The sequence below is a fragment of the Anopheles marshallii genome, chromosome 3 (assembly GCF_943734725.1).
Source record: "Anopheles marshallii chromosome 3, idAnoMarsDA_429_01, whole genome shotgun sequence".
In the NCBI taxonomy this organism is placed as follows: domain Eukaryota; kingdom Metazoa; phylum Arthropoda; class Insecta; order Diptera; family Culicidae; genus Anopheles; species Anopheles marshallii.
Window position 1 is genome coordinate 47,397,526 of NC_071327.1, and position 19,319 is coordinate 47,416,844.

The 19,319-nt window shown below is 43.5% G+C and overlaps 2 protein-coding genes across 2 annotated transcripts; both read left to right on the forward strand.

Annotated features, from left to right (window-relative positions):
* The first annotated feature begins 305 nt into the window (after positions 1-305).
* Positions 306-15,181, forward strand: LOC128712705 (calcium release-activated calcium channel protein 1). The gene is made up of 5 exons (XM_053807592.1): positions 306-338; positions 3,563-3,705; positions 7,641-7,992; positions 11,580-11,723; positions 14,581-15,181. The coding sequence occupies exons 1-5, from the start codon at positions 306-308 to the stop codon at positions 15,112-15,114; spliced, it is 1,206 nt and encodes a 401-aa protein (XP_053663567.1). The 3' UTR covers positions 15,115-15,181.
* A 1,145-nt stretch (positions 15,182-16,326) lies between these two features.
* Positions 16,327-18,256, forward strand: LOC128714229 (zinc finger CCHC domain-containing protein 8 homolog). The gene is made up of 2 exons (XM_053809105.1): positions 16,327-17,580; positions 17,657-18,256. The coding sequence occupies exons 1-2, from the start codon at positions 16,327-16,329 to the stop codon at positions 18,254-18,256; spliced, it is 1,854 nt and encodes a 617-aa protein (XP_053665080.1).
* The last annotated feature ends 1,063 nt before the right edge of the window (positions 18,257-19,319 follow it).

Consider the following 19,319-nt stretch of genomic DNA (forward strand, 5'->3'; position numbering starts at 1 on the left):
ATCCTTGATTTATTTCTTCCTGTTTATATATCAGAAAAAAAAATCATCAATCAAATCTTAATAAGTTGCTTTTACTAAAATTACTTCAAGGGAAAAAAACCCAAAGAACGTTTATCTGTCTGTCAACTTCATAACGCCATCGCGGACTAATAAAAGAAAGCCTTCGGCGCGTAGCCCACTGACAGCTGGGAGAGGAGTAGTTTCCGGTTGTGTGAAATACTCCACCGTTCATTTACTCACTCACACCGTCCGTGCAAGGCAGGATGATGATGCTTTACCGGCAGGCTCATCACGATTGACGCGCAATGACACCGTCCAAACACCCGCAATGCGCCAAGGTCAGTTACACGATGGGCATCAACGGGACCGAACCGTCCGATGCCACCACGGTGACAATTGAATCAGCATCTGGTTTAGTGTCATTGCTGCTACCTTTCGCAGCAGCCGGGCTGCATAGCGTACCCTCCAGGCCAGCCAGCTGTGAGCCTAACACAAAGGGAACAAAGGCCGCATGAAGCGCGTGAAATTTAATAAAGTTTATGAGCCTCCAAGGAACTACAGCAGCACACGGCATAGTGGATGCCCGATGCCATTTAAGGAGCGGACGAATCGGGTAAGCGAAACGGTTTGTGATCGTACCATGCCGGAAGGAACAACCATTGCTTTTAGCTGACAATGGGTCGATGGCCATATCGCAATGGTCTTCCGGAGCCGGAGCTCTGCAAAACGCAAAACGGCTGCCCAACCGGCGAACGAGAAAAGAATGATTGGCAAATGTTGACGGTAATGTTGCCGTATTTTGTGTGGGCGCGTGTGTTTTTTTCCCCCTCTTCCTCCCTATACATTTGCCATTTTCAAACTTCCGCTATGGAACTCGGCGAGCCTCGGTATTGGAAGCCTCAGGTGATGTAGTGAAAGTTTTCCGTTGTGTTTGCTACAAATTGAGATGGGTTTAAGTTCACCTCGGTTTCGTTTTGCTTTTATCTTGCAGGCAAGCGGAGAAGGTGAGTTCGAAGTGTTTCGGACTTAATTTAATATTTATTTTATTGCCTTAAGCATGGTGCATGTTCAAGATTCCACGAGTGAACAAACAAACGCCTTTGATATAATTTTGGAGCAGGACAAATTTTGCGGATCCTGTTTTCTGGAACGGTTCTTTTACTGCAGGTGAGCAAATCAGTTGACCTGGGCTTACGAGTGTAAATTTCATTTAATGTTGAATATGGCCATTATGGAGCTTTAAATCACGATTTCATATTACTCATCTGATACAAATCGAGTGTATGTTGGAGGGATTCTTGATTTTTGCAAAGTTTACGTCTTTAGAATATATTTATCTGAAAAAAAAAATTGTCAACGTTTTGCAGATCTATTGGATATGTGTCTCTTGAGATAAAGTAGTTGACTGGAGTAAAAAAAGTAGTCGAGAAATGGAATGTATTAATGATGTTTACCGATAGCACTTTCGAATGGGTTGTGATTTTAAACGCTTAAGCGCCTAATATGTTAAGGGGATGTCTGGTTGATGGCGGTGCCGGTATGCAAACGACAGGACCGGTCTAAAATCCATCCATCCAGACCAATCCTCCGTAGCACTGAGGCCTGACTATCCATTTAAGTGATAAAATAAGTTCAGTAAATCAGAAATGGCACCCATGACCTAGCAGGTCATTACGCCAAGGAGAAGATGAAGGTGTTTAAATACAAGATCTTGAAGCAACAGTCGTTTATACTTATAACCTACCCTATCATCCCTCGTTTTTCATGTAACAAAGACTTGATTATTCAGCTTAAAAGCCAAATTCAATATCGTGAATTAAAAGTCCTTTGAAGAGGTGAGAAGGCTGTGGGTCCTCACTTTCTTTTTTTTTAAGTATTAGACTATTCAGATGAAAAGGCTAGCTGATTAGCTTATCGCTCAACTACAACAGTTAGGACTAGCAGGCAGTGCTGCGCTTTACACTACCAGAATGTAGTAGGGTTCTACTCAGACGTTTATATCATAAGATGGTGGTTTGAAGGTAGCGGCGCCGGTCTTCACACGAACGGACCGGACCAAAATCCCATCCGGTCCGATAAGATAAGATAAGTTTCACAACAAAAAGGAACAGAGGGAAAGCAGGAAAATGAAAAGAGTACAAAAAATTGTAGAATAGGTCGTAAACGATATACAGTATCCGGCCTATGGAAAGTTTACCAGAGTATTTGCGGGAAGCAAACTTTATGAAGGACCTCTGACACTCTTCGATACGATCGATGTTAAACCTTGCTGAGGGAGAGCAGATTGTTGAGCAATAATCTAGTCTCGACCTAACCAACGAGCAGAAGAGCATTCTAATGCACAAGATCTATTCCAGTCCAAGTAACACCGGACGTTGGGGCATTGACAATGGAATAACAGAACAACGGGACCGGGTAAGCGAATTTTACAATTTTACAGGACATGAGACAATCAAGCAAGAGTAGGATCAAGAGGAAACACTAAAATAATTTGAATAGGCGAACTATGCTCAGAGAAAGCTATAGGGAGATACATTTTTGGATCATTGACTTAGAGCAAAAAGCAGAAGGTAAGACCGTAGAAACAATGTTAATGAACAGAAAAAAACAGTAAGAGACTAACGACATTTCCTTGGAGTTTTTCTGCGCCGGAAAAAAGTTGTATGAAAAAAAATATCTGTCTGTTGGTTCGTACATGGTACGAACGATTGCAGAAAAAGGCTCAGAGCAAAAATATTGAGGACTTATTTAGAGCCTAATGGGGCAGTTTTTGGATGTACAAGGAATGAGGAATGCGATCGTAGGGGGACTTGAAGTCGATGGAATCGGCATTGACTTGTGGGAAGGAATCAAATCTTGTGCAGATGTATTAGGTGTAACTCATAAGGTTGGAGGTTGCGGAGCGTTTGGGGATGAATTCGTGTGGGCGAGGGATGACTAAACGTTGCACAAAGTTTAGTAAGAAAGAATGGAGTGTAATCTCATAAGCGGAATTCCTCGGTAGAACGATTATAATCCTAAACTCTTTATAATGGAGCTTAAGATATTTTATGATTTAAAAGCCTAGTAGTTCGTTTAAACTATTAATAACACTCTGAAATAAAAATACTCTGAATTTTTTGGCAAAGAATCTTAACACTCACAAATCAAACCAAACATGTCAAGAATTTAATTTGATCTCAAACGTAGGGCATCTTAACGTAGCTTAAGGTGCTTTTGTAACATCTTGATTTATTTTTTTTTGTTCCAAAAATGTTTACTAAGTTTAAATTTGGCTGGACTGACTGGATTTTTTGCAGTTAATCTCTGCAGAATCTCTTTTGTGTTGGATATTGTTGATAAAAGTAATGCAGATGAAAGACAAATGGAACATTACCACTTCTCCGGAGTGAAACAGATTTCTCACCATCACACAACAGCACCCGATGGAGTTGCAAGAAATCAACGTTTCAATCTCGTGCTATTTGCGTCAATTACAGCTAAATCATTCAATTAAGAAGAATTATTGATCGATTGCGCTCCAACCCTTATTTGCGTTCGGTTGTCGTCCCTGCACCTCAAGGTTAGCAGGGTAGGTCGCCCCCGCAGTACACTGGCACTGCAAGTGCGCTGGGTCCAGTTCTTCTGGTTCTCGGACGCCGACCAGCAGCGATGGGATCGTTATGCAGATTCGATCAAGTGTAGCGTGCGGTATGTGTCCACCGGGTAAGTGATTGACGTGCGACTCGCGATTGCAACTGTCGTCGCAACGCGTTTGGGGCACCATTTTCGTACGGAACTGCGCAGTGGGTGATTTGAATTTTCGAACGGAACGGACGTCAGCACTCTGGCCTGGGTAGCGGTGTGTGGGCGTACACCAGTGTGCGCTACCGGTGATGAAGTGCCTTGGAATCAACCGATTTTTGTCAGGCGGATATAGCCATTTCGAAGGAATCGTAGCAACCCTTGGCGCGCCTTGTGAAGCGATGAGTGTGTCACGTGTCGGCTTAGTGCCCGGTTACGATCGTGCTCATTTATCATAAGTAGTAGCACACAAAAAAGGGCACACAGTGTGGTATAAAGGTGAACCTAACAGGCAGCGATAATAGCCTCACTCTCCTTACAATGTCCACCCATTAGAAGGCTCTCTGTCACGAGTCTCACGAGCGTGGTAGCTGATAGACTAATGGGAAGTTGTTTTTATTTTGCCAAATTCTTCACCTGCCCGGGAAAGCCCAGACTCTTCGCACATGGCGCTAATGCGGTACTTCCTGATCGTGATCCCACACGTGTGATTGCGAACCAGGTTTAGCAGGTTCCGCTAAACGAGGTGCTGCTTCCGGAGCTCGTGACAGATGGCACGCTATCCTGGGGTCCCCGTATTCCACGAATTAACGTCCCGTAAATAACGGATATCGCGGAATAACTAATGCCACAGCACGCGGGGGTGGTAATCAATTGGATTTAATTGCCGCTTCCCGCGGCGGTGTTGTCTACACGCTGGATAAGGGGCTTTTGCCTTTATCCGGCACCTTTGTCATCGATGGCAGGTGGATCGACGACGGGTGCACGTTCTGGCACGATTCATCGAATGTCTCAGCGGCACACAATATCGCCCAGCACGGTGCCGCTTCTGCTGATTGGAATTTGTAAAGAAATGTTTCACGCTCTAGCGACCGATTACGAGCGACAACTCTTTGATGTGTGAGACGTTTCTGCTCAGATTTCTTCGCAACACGTGACCCCGGAACGTGGCGCACTACGCAGCGATTTAAATGCATTTAAAGCGTTGACTCGGGCTGGTGTGTGGCGCATCCGAGATGAGGTTGCGGTTTTGAGATGATTTCTGGTTTTCAATTTAGAGCTCGCTATCCACGGCAAAGGCGTTTAATAGGCGAGTTTAAAAGCTCATTTTTCAATTCGTCAACCCCCATTCCGTAGAGTGGGGCCCTTATACTTAGCTTAAACTATGTAATCCACTTTGCATTGATTTGCTGGCATAACGTAACCTCTTTTGTTGTTTTTGAACTGTCACGATGGAACTTTCCTGTACGTTTTTGAACAAAGTCCCTATCCTGTGCTACTGGGCGCAAACGAACCTGAAGGTAATATGCTTATCACTGGTACGGGCTGCAACACTATCAACCTTGGCTCATCAGAGACGATGTTCAGGCTTTCATGTTTCTGATGATGATTATATTTTTGTACTCCTATTGTTGCCATACCGGACCTATTAGTGTGGGACAATGTTCGTGAACGATGGATCACTGCATGCTAGCGAGATAAGAGGCCAACCACTCATACACTCCCAAGGAGGGGGTGCTATAGCTATTTAAATTAACCGGCTTATGGTCTTAAATCACGCACCACCAATGGGTTTATTTGTTGTGCTTTTTTGCTGAGCTACACACAGCGTTTTTTTTTTGTCTGTTTGCATGGACAGCCCTTCGACACCGTTTTCGTGAGATACTCATCTTAACAAATGATTAGGCTCGTTAAACACCTTGGCTTGGGTGGTTGTTGGTGTGCGATACATGTGTCTGGTTGGCCAATTGGATGGCACGTTAGTTTAATCGACGTTTGGGACGTTCTTGGAGTCTATATTTGCTATATTTAGAGGGGGTCTGTTCCAGCTTGCGTGTCATTGTGTTGTTTGTAAAAGCTCCAACTACATTACACATCATTGGCTTTTGTGGTGAATAATGAATATTCTCTAATTTTAGTGTATACAATCTAGCAACAACTATTTGCCGAGTTCCGTTTATGAAAGATATATCTCAGTGTCATGACCTGATTACTTCATCCATGCTATTAGAACTACCTGCCACCTCGCGATCCTGAACCCTGTTCCTGCTTTGACACGCAATGATCGATGCCTAGACAAATTAGAGTGATGAATTCCGGTGCAAAATTTACATAATCTCGCAACTCGCTAACCACACGATAGGACCCTCTTACAGCACACCTGTTGCCATTTGAACTTATATTTCAGCGGGGGTTCTTTTCCCACCGTGTGCGGTGTGCTCTGCCCTACGCCGGTAAGAACATGTTTTATTCATTTCTCTATTGCTCAGCCGAGGTGTGTTGTGCGATTCCCGAAGTCGTTGATTATTATCACCGACTCAGCTCCGGTAGTGCCCATGCGCTTCTTCGATGCACATCCCTCCGCCACAGGTTGGGTTGCTAATGAGGATGGGTGAAAAGTCCCCAAGCACCGTGTGGGCCGGATTGAGGCGGGCTTTTCTTTTCCCTTTTTCGAACCGTGCAACCAATTCGCTCACATCTGGTCTTAACGAGCCGGGTCGTAAAAACCTGTTCGTAGGTTAAAGCGCTTTCGTTTTCTACTCGCCCGTTCGCTGTGCGAAGAGATAATGAAATAGGTGGCTTAATGACTGGGTGCCGACGGAACTTCCTTCAAGTTTCAATGCGTGCGTAGGCATAGAATGATCGGGTTTTGGATGTGTTGGAAGCGGTTGAAAGCATTTGCCTGGACTTTGGCCGTTAAAAGTTTAGAAAGTTCTAAATAGGGCACACATGACAACCTGATAGTGAGAAAATTAATAGTTCTGACGCTTCATGTTTGTGTTTCGACGTAATTATCTAGTTTGATGGAACATGTGCTATCTCAAAATTCATCGTTGTGATAGAAAGTTCGAGAACGTTCAACATTAAATTAAATTGTCGAACGTTCCATGTTTGTGCAACAATGGTAACGTTAATTAATTGCGCCATGGTGTTATTTTAATTTTTCTATTTAATACATTCAATCCAAACGCAAAGTATGAAAAGAAAATAAAAAAAACTGTTCGTTCCATTCAGCAACTTGTTCGAGTTAGCAGCGCCCTCTGTTGGGATTTATCCGATACAAATCGCACTGGGTGTTGTAGCACATTTTTAGACTTAATTTCTCCATACCTCGCACCTGATTTTCATTTTTGTATTAAATGGAATTAAATTAGATATTTCCTGTATATATGTATCTGTATATATGAAAGTTATGACACTTTGAATAAAACAGTTTAGATTTCTTATTGTCTCGAAATGTTGTCCTATGTTTCCTGCTAAAAGCCCGTAGTGCAGTAGGGATGGTACCTCATACGTTTATACTCGTCGGAGCGGATCGGAACGGATTCGATCGAGCTGCTCGAGTCGTTTCGAAGTTAAATAAAAGCTGCATGAATGGTTCACAACACATTTATGAGCGTTTTTCTGAATTTTGGGGTTGAAACAAATGGAATTTGGGTATAAAAATAGTTTGAAAAGTTGTTTAGGACTACAAAATAAGTGAATTGAAATTCAAAGTTAGTTGCTCAATGCTCGTGTAACTGGGCTGTCAAAACCCCTCGCCGGAACCGAATGGAACAATGAACCAACCGCTCAATGTAGATATTGGTTCGTGACGTGCTGCTCGTATACGTCAGGAAAATATAAACATCTCGCCTAGCTTAATTTCATTGTTTTGTGTGTTTTCGGTTTTGCAGTTTTGATGTTGTGAATTAAAGTGCTTAAGGATTAGTTGTTAGCAATCTTCCATACATTCCTGCAACCACCAATTACGTACACGCTTAGTAGCTGTTATTCGAAACCAGTGTTTGCCATTTGTTTGCTAACGTAAAGGAGTATCTCTCATCGCAATGGTGCCTGTTGTTAACTTTCCTCAGCAATGGTGCGGTGTCGGTGTGGAGCACTAGTACGGCCGGAATCGATACGGTACTAGCCACCACTCTCGGCACGACGGTAACGCCCAAAACGAACAGCACCGGCCAGCTATATCAAACGGGCCTTATCCATCAGCCGAACGGAAACGGAAACAGTCACAACGGGGTCGTGCATCATCACCCAAACGTAGGCAACGGCACGGGGCTGAATCACGCGCACCTACACCTAGGCAGCAACGGAAACAGCCACAGCGGAAGCATCGGCAACAACAGCACCCACAGTCTTACACCGCACGCCGGCCACGGCGCTTCCAGTTGGAACAACCGAACCAGTATTTGCAGCACGCACAACAAGGTAAGAGTGGCTGCCGCAGAGTGCTAATATGCTCTCCTGTTTTTCCCCCGTTTTTGCTTTTTTGAACCTGTTCCATTGCTTCCCAGAGTGTTCGTGGCGGTAGCGGGATGACGCATTTGCTAAACATTGCCACCGCGTTTGGGTCACTTTTACGATCGCTTTGGGATCGTGATCGTTCATCGAAATGTAAATATTTACCCCGGTACGCGGTGTGCCGTTTGATACATGGAATTGCGATTGCAGTATTCCTCGGATTGCAAGTGGCCTATTTCTGTTAGTAAGCTGCACACGTTGGTTGATAAATTAGAAATGCTGTTTTACTAACGGGGTGAAGATTTATGTTACGTTCAAGGGGCTGTTTGGATGCGCCAATGTGTGGATATTTTTGGATCCAAGTTGAAATAAGAAGATTGATGTTGATATAGCTAGAAGATCAGTTGTTCAGTTGAGTGTGATATTGAACCATACAATTATGATGCTTTTGATGAACAGTTTGGTCACTTATCACCAACTTTACTGGAATTAGAATTTATTTCTCGCTTGCTTTACGAGTGTTACGAGCACACACATAAACCTAACTGTGATTGCAAGAGGTTGTTGGCCGACATGTCCCTGACCGTGGCGGTCCGGGGGAATGTTTTCCTCTGAACAACAAAAATGAACCCTCCCACAGATGATTAGTGGGAATGATTTATTGCTCTACCGGTGTGCCATAACGCGAAGCGACGAAACTGTAGGATAGACAACTTGGGTCCCCAAAAAACGGTGAAATCCCTTTAATTACTTTTTTCCGCGCACTAAACGTTTAGTATGCATCGAAGCATGCAACCATCACCACCTGTTGCAAGTCGATGCGATGCACTGATTGCAGTTGCGTTCTCGCGCCCTAGAATAAATGCATGCCCGTACGTTTGTGTGCGTATGGCTTATCGATGCTGCTACATCCTACCGCTGTTGTCCGAGCAGTGGGGCGATCATTCTGAAAAAGGGCTATCATCAACGGCCACGTGAGCTAGGTGAATGGTATGCTGGCGCGTGCGCTCACACACACACTGTGTGATGTATGTGTGTGAGGCCGCGATCGTCAATTTCCTTCCTTTTTGTGAGCGGATCAGGTGGGCAAAGTGTTAGCGGAAGAAAGGGAAGGTGTGGTTCCCAGCATAAGATGGCAAACCGGACACATGATAGTCTGTTCTTTGGGTTAGGTTACACTGGGGACGGTTTTGTAGTTTAGTATGTTAGTAGTGTGCCTGGTTTCGGTTCGGCTCTCGTGCCGCGTGCGCTCTTCGGCCGTATGCGTATGCGTGCTCGTTGCCAAATAAGCGCACTCCTTCGCGTTTGCCAAGGGGACAGTACGATTTCAATAGACGGATAAACCTTGAACCGTCCGCAGGGACGATGGAATATTAATCTTTTCAAAAAACACACGCATCCAGTGTACGGGTAGTGCACGGATTGTGCCCTGTTTTTGTGATCGTCGGCGCAACATTGATTTGGTTTTGTGGTTCGGACATTTCGAAAAGAAGGGTATTGTTCGCGTGCGAACAAATTTAGCTATACGACGTACGTGGTGTGTTGTAACATGTGATTTTGTTGTAAAGCTGCAACGGTTAATGCATTCGTGGGTTCGTGAAAAGTGTGCATTGTGTTGTATAAGCTGATTGAAAGTGGAATGTTTAGGAAACTGTTGATCAGTTTCGTGTATCAACGTTGGAGACTTTTGGATAGTGCGTTTAGAACAGATAAAATAGAATAGACAATCATTTTTTGTGGTGTAATGTTGCATCAAAATTTGATATCAGTACGTCTTGTCAAATCCAATGAATATTGACAAAAAATAGTATCTCAAGCAATTAACAGTTTACCTCTACTATCTTATCTTTTGGATATCCGTCCTCCATTACTTATAACCTTTATAAGTAACATTGTTTACTTCTGATCGTAAACTATCCAGCCGTGTCGTAGTTAGAACACACATTGGCTACTTAAACATCCATGCTCCGAAATCTGGTAAACAGCTATTTTTCTTACCAGCAACCCGTTCTTCCCAGCGTGTGACCCTCTCGAATGTGTGACCCCGAGCAGCTGTTCTTTCAATCATCTCGCCACCGTGGAATGTGCAAATCGACGCGCATGAATAAACCCGTGGTGCTCTGGAGTTACGGGGGGGTTCTTTACGTTTATTAATTTTCCTTCGGAATAGCTTTAACTAGCGGAAAGGTGCTCTTGGTGCAGGGTAAAAATTGCAACAACAAAAAAACCCCCCACTAACACATACACCTTGCGATCATCTGTGGTGGTAACGGTACGACATGCAACACAAAAACGGAATGTTTGGTGATATTTTTGTCAACGAATTGTGTCGCCGCTAGTTGGCGCGTTTTGCTAGGCGCCCGCGTTTGCATGTGGAACCATCACATCACAGGTCGTTTCACATACATCGCTACATCGGGTTGTATGAAGTTCGAACAGCCAACACACAACCATCATGCTGATCGTAATCATCGTTTTTCACACATTTGGGAAAACTTTTGCGTTTTTTTTTTTGCTGGTAGACGTAGTTGTGGACATTTTCCTTTGTGTGTTATTGCTTTGCGAGAGAGAGAGAGCGCGCGGAGTACAGATCATTTGGTTGAGTGAATGATCACCTGCCTGCACATCTGGTGTAATTGAGTGTAAGCGTAGGACGTGACATGATTAATACGGTCCTAACGGTTTAATGGCACCAACAGTATTTGTTCTGTAATGTTTTAATAGAAATGTGTTGCAGATTAAAGCTGATTCATCAAGCAAAGAAGAGCAGTAATACCACCTAAGGACAGTGATTAGAATACCATAGACTTCAAAAGATTGCATAGATTTAGGGGTTGAGTGAGTTTTCCCTTCGAGGTGCACGTGTCGGTTGCACACCTTCCACAAAAAAAAACGCTTGAAACCAGTAGAAGATCGCAATATTCGTACCCTCTCAAACAACACACAGCAACATCCGCGACAACGCGAGTGTTTGTGTGTGTATGCAGAGTAATCTGGTGAGAAAATCGTGTCCACACATACGGGCCCGCTCTCACGATCCCGCGAGAAAGACTGCTGGTGTGCGATCTCGATCGCGCACCTTGGCCGCGAAACAATGCATTTACATCCGAGCTGCTCACAATCGAACCTGTGCCTGAACTCGCCACTGTACCGCAATTTCAACCATCCGGTAACGGCGACAACGACGGCACACAGGGTTAGTCCACAGCCGGTACCGAAGGTACGTACGTGCCGTTCGCACTCGTCGTCGTCCGCGTTCGGTGCAGGCATTGGTGGTGCATCATCCGGCGTTGGAGACTTCTGGACCGGTAGTGCGCATCCGAACAGCTGCACCGTTAACACGGGCCTTCTCAGTGGACTCGGTCCGGCCGCCAGTTGTCACGGGGGCGCTGCGTCATTCTTAGCCCAGGAAGCGATCGTAAGCATATTCCACCGGTGCTCTGCTGTGGCTGAAACTTTCCCATTCCCATCCTGTTCCCTGCACGGTTGTTGCTGTTGCAAGTGTCCACCGAATGCTTATCGCGTGTATTGTTTTGTTTGTTTTTAATTTTCAGCGACGATCCAACCTGAGCACAATGTCACAGACGGGGGATGATCTGCACACACCAAACTATCTGTCGTGGCGCAAGTTGCAGCTGAGCCGTGCGAAACTAAAAGCTTCCAGTAAAACGTCCGCGCTGCTGTCCGGGTTTGCGATGGTAAGTGAAACGTAGTACAAAGCACGGAAACATGGCACGAAACCGACACGGGGTTGACATCGCCGAACGGTCTCAATGTCGTGCATCATCATTCTATCCACCCCCCTATTCTTAGGGGTCAGTGTCAGTGTCGTTCAACGACACGTTAGGAAGCGCCGCACACGATGATGTTGCGCTCGCTATGTGTCGCAGATTCTTTCGATGCCTTAGACGAGGGCTGACCAGTTGCCGGCCCCACCGGGTTGACCGGTGCGCCGCCGGGACTGGCACGATGATGCTACTACTAGGTGGAACGAACGAATTCACGCCAGGTTGTGGTTCCCCGTTTATTTTAAAAATAGTTTAATCCTAACGATCTGAGGTTTTTGATTCAACCTCGGCAATACACACACACGGCCCAGGTTGTGTTTTGATCTTTCATTAAGCCCCCGCCTTTGAGCGGATGCTAGGAGAGTGCCGTGGAAGGGAGGAGGTACCAATTTGCATTGCCAACAAACATACGCGACAACGACTCGACGCATTTCGCCTCTCCACCCATTTGCACTGTTACGCACTGTTTTTGTTGGGTATCTGAATGCCGGGCCGGTCACCAGCAACCAACACACAAATCACAAACAGTCATAAAGTTTCGTGACCGCGCTCGTGGTCTTTTGTCGTGTGTGTATTCTGATTCGGTGTGGCTTTTACCAAGGTATTACATTCGTAAAAAGAATAGAACGGGGGGTACCGAACACAACACGCCATTCATTTACCGAAAACAATCGTACATTGGCGGGAAACATTCCATTGGCTTGAAGAAACTATAACAAATTCGTTGACCATCTAATGCTCGACAGGATGATTATGATTAACGAGTTTCTCTTAGTGGACATTGTAACATGGTTCCGGAAGGTTTCCTGTGCTGTACGGTAGAGACATAAACTCTATTTTCGCATGTTGATATGAAGATATGTATAATGATTTTTTTGGGTTTTGGTGTTTTACTCCAAGCCAAAAATGATATGATTTTGTTTTCGTCTTTATTAGACATATTTGTAATGAAGATTCTGAATGTGATTTTGCATTAGAATTAGAGATATAACGGATCTCTGTTTAAGTTCCAATAAATGTACAGTTTCTCGAATCCTGAACCCTTTATTAAATATTGATGAACGTATTTTTAGCTTGAAAAAATTTAAGGTTTCCTTTGAAATACATCTGGAGTAATTTAAAATCATGGGTATTGTGGGATTGTAAGCAGTGAAAAACTTTAGTAAAGTTGATGTCCAGCATAGAAGTTGGAATTCGCTGTTGTAAATGTTGGAGTAGATCCGTGCGAGGTTGGACCAAAACCTTTTTTGATCGTTCGCATCTGAAGACCATTCGAAAGCTGACGATTTTCATTTCATCCAAACATTATTACGAACCAACCGAAGTTATTGTATCTTGAGCCGATGTTTAGCAATGGAAGATGCTTAAATTTTCTGATCTAACTTACTACTGATGAACTAGCAATTTGTTAAGTACAGTGGTACTTCCAGAGGTACGAGTTTAATTTGTTTCATAATCTTGCTCGTATGTCAAATTACTCCTATCTCAAAGCATTTTTCCTCTGGAACGCATTGAATTGCACATTTAGAAAGTGCTTATAGAAGAGTTTTATATTCTTCCCAGGAATGGTTTTTATTTTTTATCGGCATATCTTCTCCCGTTCAGTATATTATCGAAATGAAATGGGCAAGTGGACATAGTTGTTACTTTATCCGGGAGATTTTTATCCACGAAAACTCTATAACTTTCCTCCACATTTTCATGATCTTGAATAAATATTCTTCATCTCTCCTCTTCGAAACAAATTGCTGATGCTGCGAATATAGACGTGTAAATTATCGATTACCGGGGCGGCCTGATGGTGTTTTGATATCGGCGCCTGTCTTCTCACGGTAGGACCGGTCCAAAATCGCATTCAATCCTCAGTACGTAGGACTGTGACTGTCCAACTACGAGTAAATAAAGTCAAAGAGAGCCAGAACTGGCAAGCCCCCAAAACCCTTTTAATATTGTTGTGCCGATAAAGAAGTTCTTTATGAAGAAGTTCTCGGATGTCTGCTTTCGAGACTGTTTCTCGAAGAGTTTACATCTCGGTCTGAGACCCATAGATTATAAAAAATCAATCTGTTACATCAGTGCTGCTACGGATTTCAATACTTAGAATGCACTTTTAGCTACATCCTACGGCCATAGCTTTTCCCATCCAAGGTTCTAAGATTCTCTAATATTCAGCCAGGGCTGCCCGTTATTTCATAGATTATCATGTCGTGTCATGTGCAGTGATGGTATCTCGAATCAAAATATCGCTCGCTTGGTGTGGCTCGTATCTAAAGAAACACTGCTGTTTCAGGGTTCTCGTATCTCGAGTAATGACTTTTTTTAATATCCTTGGTACCATTCATCCTCATCTTCATCCTTCTGGATGGCAAATAACTCCTCAAATGCGGTCGGACTCGGCTCAAACTTTCGAATAACAATATTCATCTTGTTTAGGTTTTTCTTTACCATTTGGCCTGTTCCCCCGATCTCCAGGTAGAGCTTGCAATTAGAACAATTTTTGAATGTAGCTGAAAATAGGTTTGCGTAGCGCCGTATGCAAACTAACTGATAATGCTATCAAATGTTATGTATGCTCAATAGGACTACAAGAGTAGACGACGCATAACTAAATTGCGCTCTTGGTGATAGGAAACTCGTTAATTTTTTCATTTTATTTTTTTTTAAATGCATACATCAGCTCTTATTCGCTATTTATTTTGGGTTTTTTGAATGTTCCAATTTTGATTTTACTGTTCGTATTAAAACGATTTTTTTGTTTTAATTTTAGGTCGCCATGGTGGAGGTACAGCTGGATGAAAACACCAAAGTGCCATCGGCAATGTTAATAGCGTTTGCCATATGTACCACGCTTCTGGTCGCGGTCCACATGCTAGCGCTCATGATCAGCACCTGCATCTTGCCTAACATAGAAACAGTCTGCAACTTGCACAGCATATCGCTGGTGCACGAGTCGCCCCACGAGCGCCTACACTGGTACATCGAGACGGCGTGGGCATTCTCTACGCTGCTGGGACTGATACTGTTTCTGCTCGAGATTGCCATCCTGTGTTGGGTGAAGTTCTACGATCTCAACACGACGGCCGCCTGGTCGGCATGCATCGTGCTCATTCCCGTGTTGGTGATCTTCGTAGCGTTTGCGCTCCACTTTTATCGTTCGCTGATGATGCATAAGTACGAGGTTACGGTTTCCGGCATACGAGAGTTGGAGATACTGAAGGAGCAGATGGAGCAGGATCATTTCGATCAGCAGCAGCAGCACCATCACGGGATACTGCATCCGTCCGGGCTGCAGATCGTATGATGAGTACCCATCGTTCGATTTCCATTACTACTTCTTACAAATTACACCAACTGTGATTTCATGCTTCACCATAAATCTTTATTTGTTTCCTTTGTTTTTGAACCTCGTTTAGATAGGGTCTTGTTTATTGTTCTTGTGTAATTGTAGACCGTTTTGTGTAGACCCATACTGTCACAAAAATACTATCACTGTACGATACCTCCTAGTGATGAGTAGACGAGAGACCCTAGAATACTGTTGTAATCGATAATGTTATCTCTCTGTCCCCATCTCCCCTAACCGTTAATGTAACGCATAAAAAAAGACATCGCGTAGGAGAAGAAGCTATTGTTACTTACCCCTTAACGAACACGTGTAGAAAACTAATTTAATTGCTGCGAAATATATGACGAGTGTATGTGAAACATTGCAATACACAGTGCAAATAAATCACAATTCAAACAACGAAACACCCCGCGTTTGTTATTTATTGATGGGCGGGAAAAGAAGCAAAATAAAAGCCCTCGTTCGAAGGAGAGGGCAAATAAGATAATTTCGTAACAACTATACCAACTCGCATGAAAGACTTAATTTGAAAGAAATAATGTAATGATATAGGTAAGTACATGAAATGTTCACCTGAATATCAATCTGTTAAAAGTATGGAACGATATTACAATCGTTTTTGATTATTTTTTGTGATAGCTTATTTTTTAAAATCGAATATCGAATGAATGAAACAAAATATATTTATATAAAGTTACGTACGTTCATTTCCGGCTTTTGTGATTGTAGTTAATATTCATTGGTCGTAATTTGTATTATGCTTCCTTTTATGTGTTACAAAACCTTCACAATCATGGTAAAAAATGACACCTTCAATTATGAATAATTAAATATGCGAAATGAAAGCAGTTGATTGACCGGAATGAATTAACCATTATGAACTAAGGGTCCAGATGAACGTAATGCAAATTTAATTAATGGTCTGATAATACTTTCGTGAGAAATACCGTGTTATTTGAATAAAACAAATACTGTTCGAATTGTAGCCACGTTCGAAACACGATGAGTCCGCGTTCGAACGTTCCGTAAAGGAACGACTGTTCCGGCTAGCGGGAAACGTCAAAATACTGTCAAATGCTTAAAATGGTAAACAATAGAAGTCTGAATTTCTAGGGAAGCAGTCTGGCGGTGTCTTGTGAAAATAACTACTGAGGCTACACTTTTACCATGAACGAGAATCCAAGTAGCCACCACTCTAGTACGAAAGGGCCAGAAAATGGAAACGATAGCGACATAGAGTTTGTCGAAACAAACGTTTCAGTGGTTTGTATTGATGACGATAATGTAGATATGACTGACTCTGGAACAAGTGTTAAGGCACCGCTCGTAAAGATTCACTTCAAAACGCGCGAAGTGTATCAGAAGTTAGAGAAAGCAATATCAAGTGCTCTTCAAGCAATCTTCTCAGAACATCTACCGAACCTACCGGTTAAGATAAAGCCGGGTAAAGATGGGTGCTCGATGGAGATTGATGAAACGGTCGCACAGGCGGATAAGGATGCTGTCGATTCGCTGTTCGTCATTGACTCCACACCCATGAAGAATAAAAAGAATAATTGTCCGATACCGAGCTACAAAAAGTCACTAAACAAGGTATACGATGGGACACCGCCGACAGCTTCCAGCTCTCTGTCGAAGCGGCCAAAGGCGAAGCAAACCTGCTGGAACTGTGAGGGAGAGCATGCACTGAAAGACTGCAAGGAGCCACGAAATTACGCGCGCATCCGTCAGAAGAAGGAAGAATTTCAGAAAAAGTCTGATCGATACCACGTTGACCAGGAACAGCGTTACGGGCATTTTGTGCCTGGCACCTTAAGTTTGGATCTGCGTAACGCTCTTGGCCTCGGGCCCCGCGATCTTCCGCTGCACGTGTACAAGATGCGCGTGTATGGTTATCCGTTGGGATGGCTTGAGGATGCGAAGATTACACATTCCGGGTTGCAGCTGTTCGGTTCGAACGGCGACGCGGTGCAGGACTCGGATAACAGCGATGGCGAGGTGGACAATGCGCGTATGAAGTACGATGTGCGCAAAATAATTGCCTATCCAGGGTTTAACGTGCCACCACCTCCAGAAATGTTTGACGATTCAAAGTTCTACAATATGCCACCTTACACTGAAGAATTGGGACGCGACAATATGGTTCGTCGTCTAGAGGGCACGTTGGTGGGAGGCTACCGTAGAAAGAAAATGAAGACTTCGGTCGAACCAGGCGCGGAAAGTTTTATTGATAGTACCGCAAACACAGAAATCATCGATATGGATGCGATGGAAGGTAGCCCAGGGCCATCGGGAATTTGCAAACAGGAAGAGCTAGAGGATGGGGAACTATCGTCTGATAATGACACAAATCAGCAAACGCCTGCCGTTGACGAGAGTGTCATTTTGGTAGAGAACCCTGTGGAGGTGATCACATTGGATGTAAGTTTTGTAACGCTTCTCGTGAGAAATAGTAGAGCAATCTTATCAATTTGTTAACTGTTTCCTTCCCTTGTAGGATACACTACAACCCATTCCGGAACCCGTTCCATCATCACCCACTTTGGCCGATTTGGAGGAAAAGCAGAGTCAACTTGTGGAACAGTTGGCTAACAGTTCCGTTGCGACCGAAGACTGTTCCTTTATGAATGACATACTGCTGGCGGAAAGGCTAGCGGCGGAAGCAGATACCTCGATGGACAGTTTATCCGTCCCGATGGACCCACCATGTGCACCATCTATGCTTCCACCACCGGTACCTCCAACGAAACAACCGTCTCCACCGAACGGTAGCACACCCGTGTGTGGCCCATCAGAACGTCCGCCCGAACCGGAGACGTTTGATCTTGGCGAGTTGGCGATGAACAAAGTACCGTACATTGACGAACCAGCGAACGTAGGTTTGAAGCGAATGTCACTTGGCACTCCGATTCTCAGTGCGTTCACACCGTACGGCACATTACCGAGCGGAGAAGCGTTTTCGAAAGGTGTTAGCGATGTAATACATTTCGAGAATTTGCCCAACTCGACGGGCAAATACTTACAGATGAAATCCCTTCTGTCAGAAGTTCGGCTTAAGATGCACGATCATTTGCGTGAGACGGAGGATGGAAGTTAGGACAAAAGGGACGAAGGAAACACAGCATGTAAGTCCAGGTGATTTGCTTACAAACAAGCATTTACCATGTACAGCTTAACCTGGGATAGCTTTTAAGGACTACTGGATAAACAATCAGAAACAGTTGTTAGGGGCATTTACTCGATAGGAAGTATCTTTGATTTTGTCTTAAACGTAATTTAAACGTAATTTGTGTTCATATGAGTGGTGCATTCTATTCGAGTTAGCGATTTTTTTTCGAGCAGGAAGTAATATTCAGCAGCACCCTGGCCTTCATACGATTCTTCGATGATGAACCACATTTACACATTTATAAGCAATATTTACAATAGGTTAGCCATCTATTTTGCTTTTTCACTTAATGAAATATTAAGTATTCGATAATTAGTTTTGACATACGATTAATCCTTTACGTGCGATAGAATGGACTTGACCGGTACTTGGTAATTTACCTTATGCTTATTATGTACTTTGATCTTTTCAGATTCCTTTTGTAAGTTGAACTTGAATGACGAATTTTGTACAACAGTTTCGATAATGCTAATTAAGTACAATTGATATGACAAATATTACGAAGTTTCTATTATGCACAATTGTGTTAGTATTTTAGTAGTTTGAGTTATTCATCATGTATGTATTTATATGAACTTATATCACTTAGTGTAAAAAATCAAACTTCCTTCTATTTCGGTAGTCGTTTCAGCAATACCGTTTCCCTTATCAATCTTGGATTTTTTTTATTATTGTAGAGCGAAGCCTCCAAATGGCAATCACGAAATAATTTCTTTGAATTGTCGGCATCCGCGCAGGGTGTGGGATTCATGGATCGCAAACTAATTCATCGTAATCGGATTACAATCAGAAGACTCAATGCGGCCTCATCAAAATACATACATTTATCATGCGGGGTCGATATCTGTTGCTAGCTGTGCTTTCTAATTATCATTTTCACTAGACGATCTACGTTACTGTTCTCATTTTTACGTCATTTTCTTATTTATTCTGTTGTAAAAGGTATTCATGAGGCCTAACCACCTTCTTGAGCCTTCCGAAAAATGTGTTG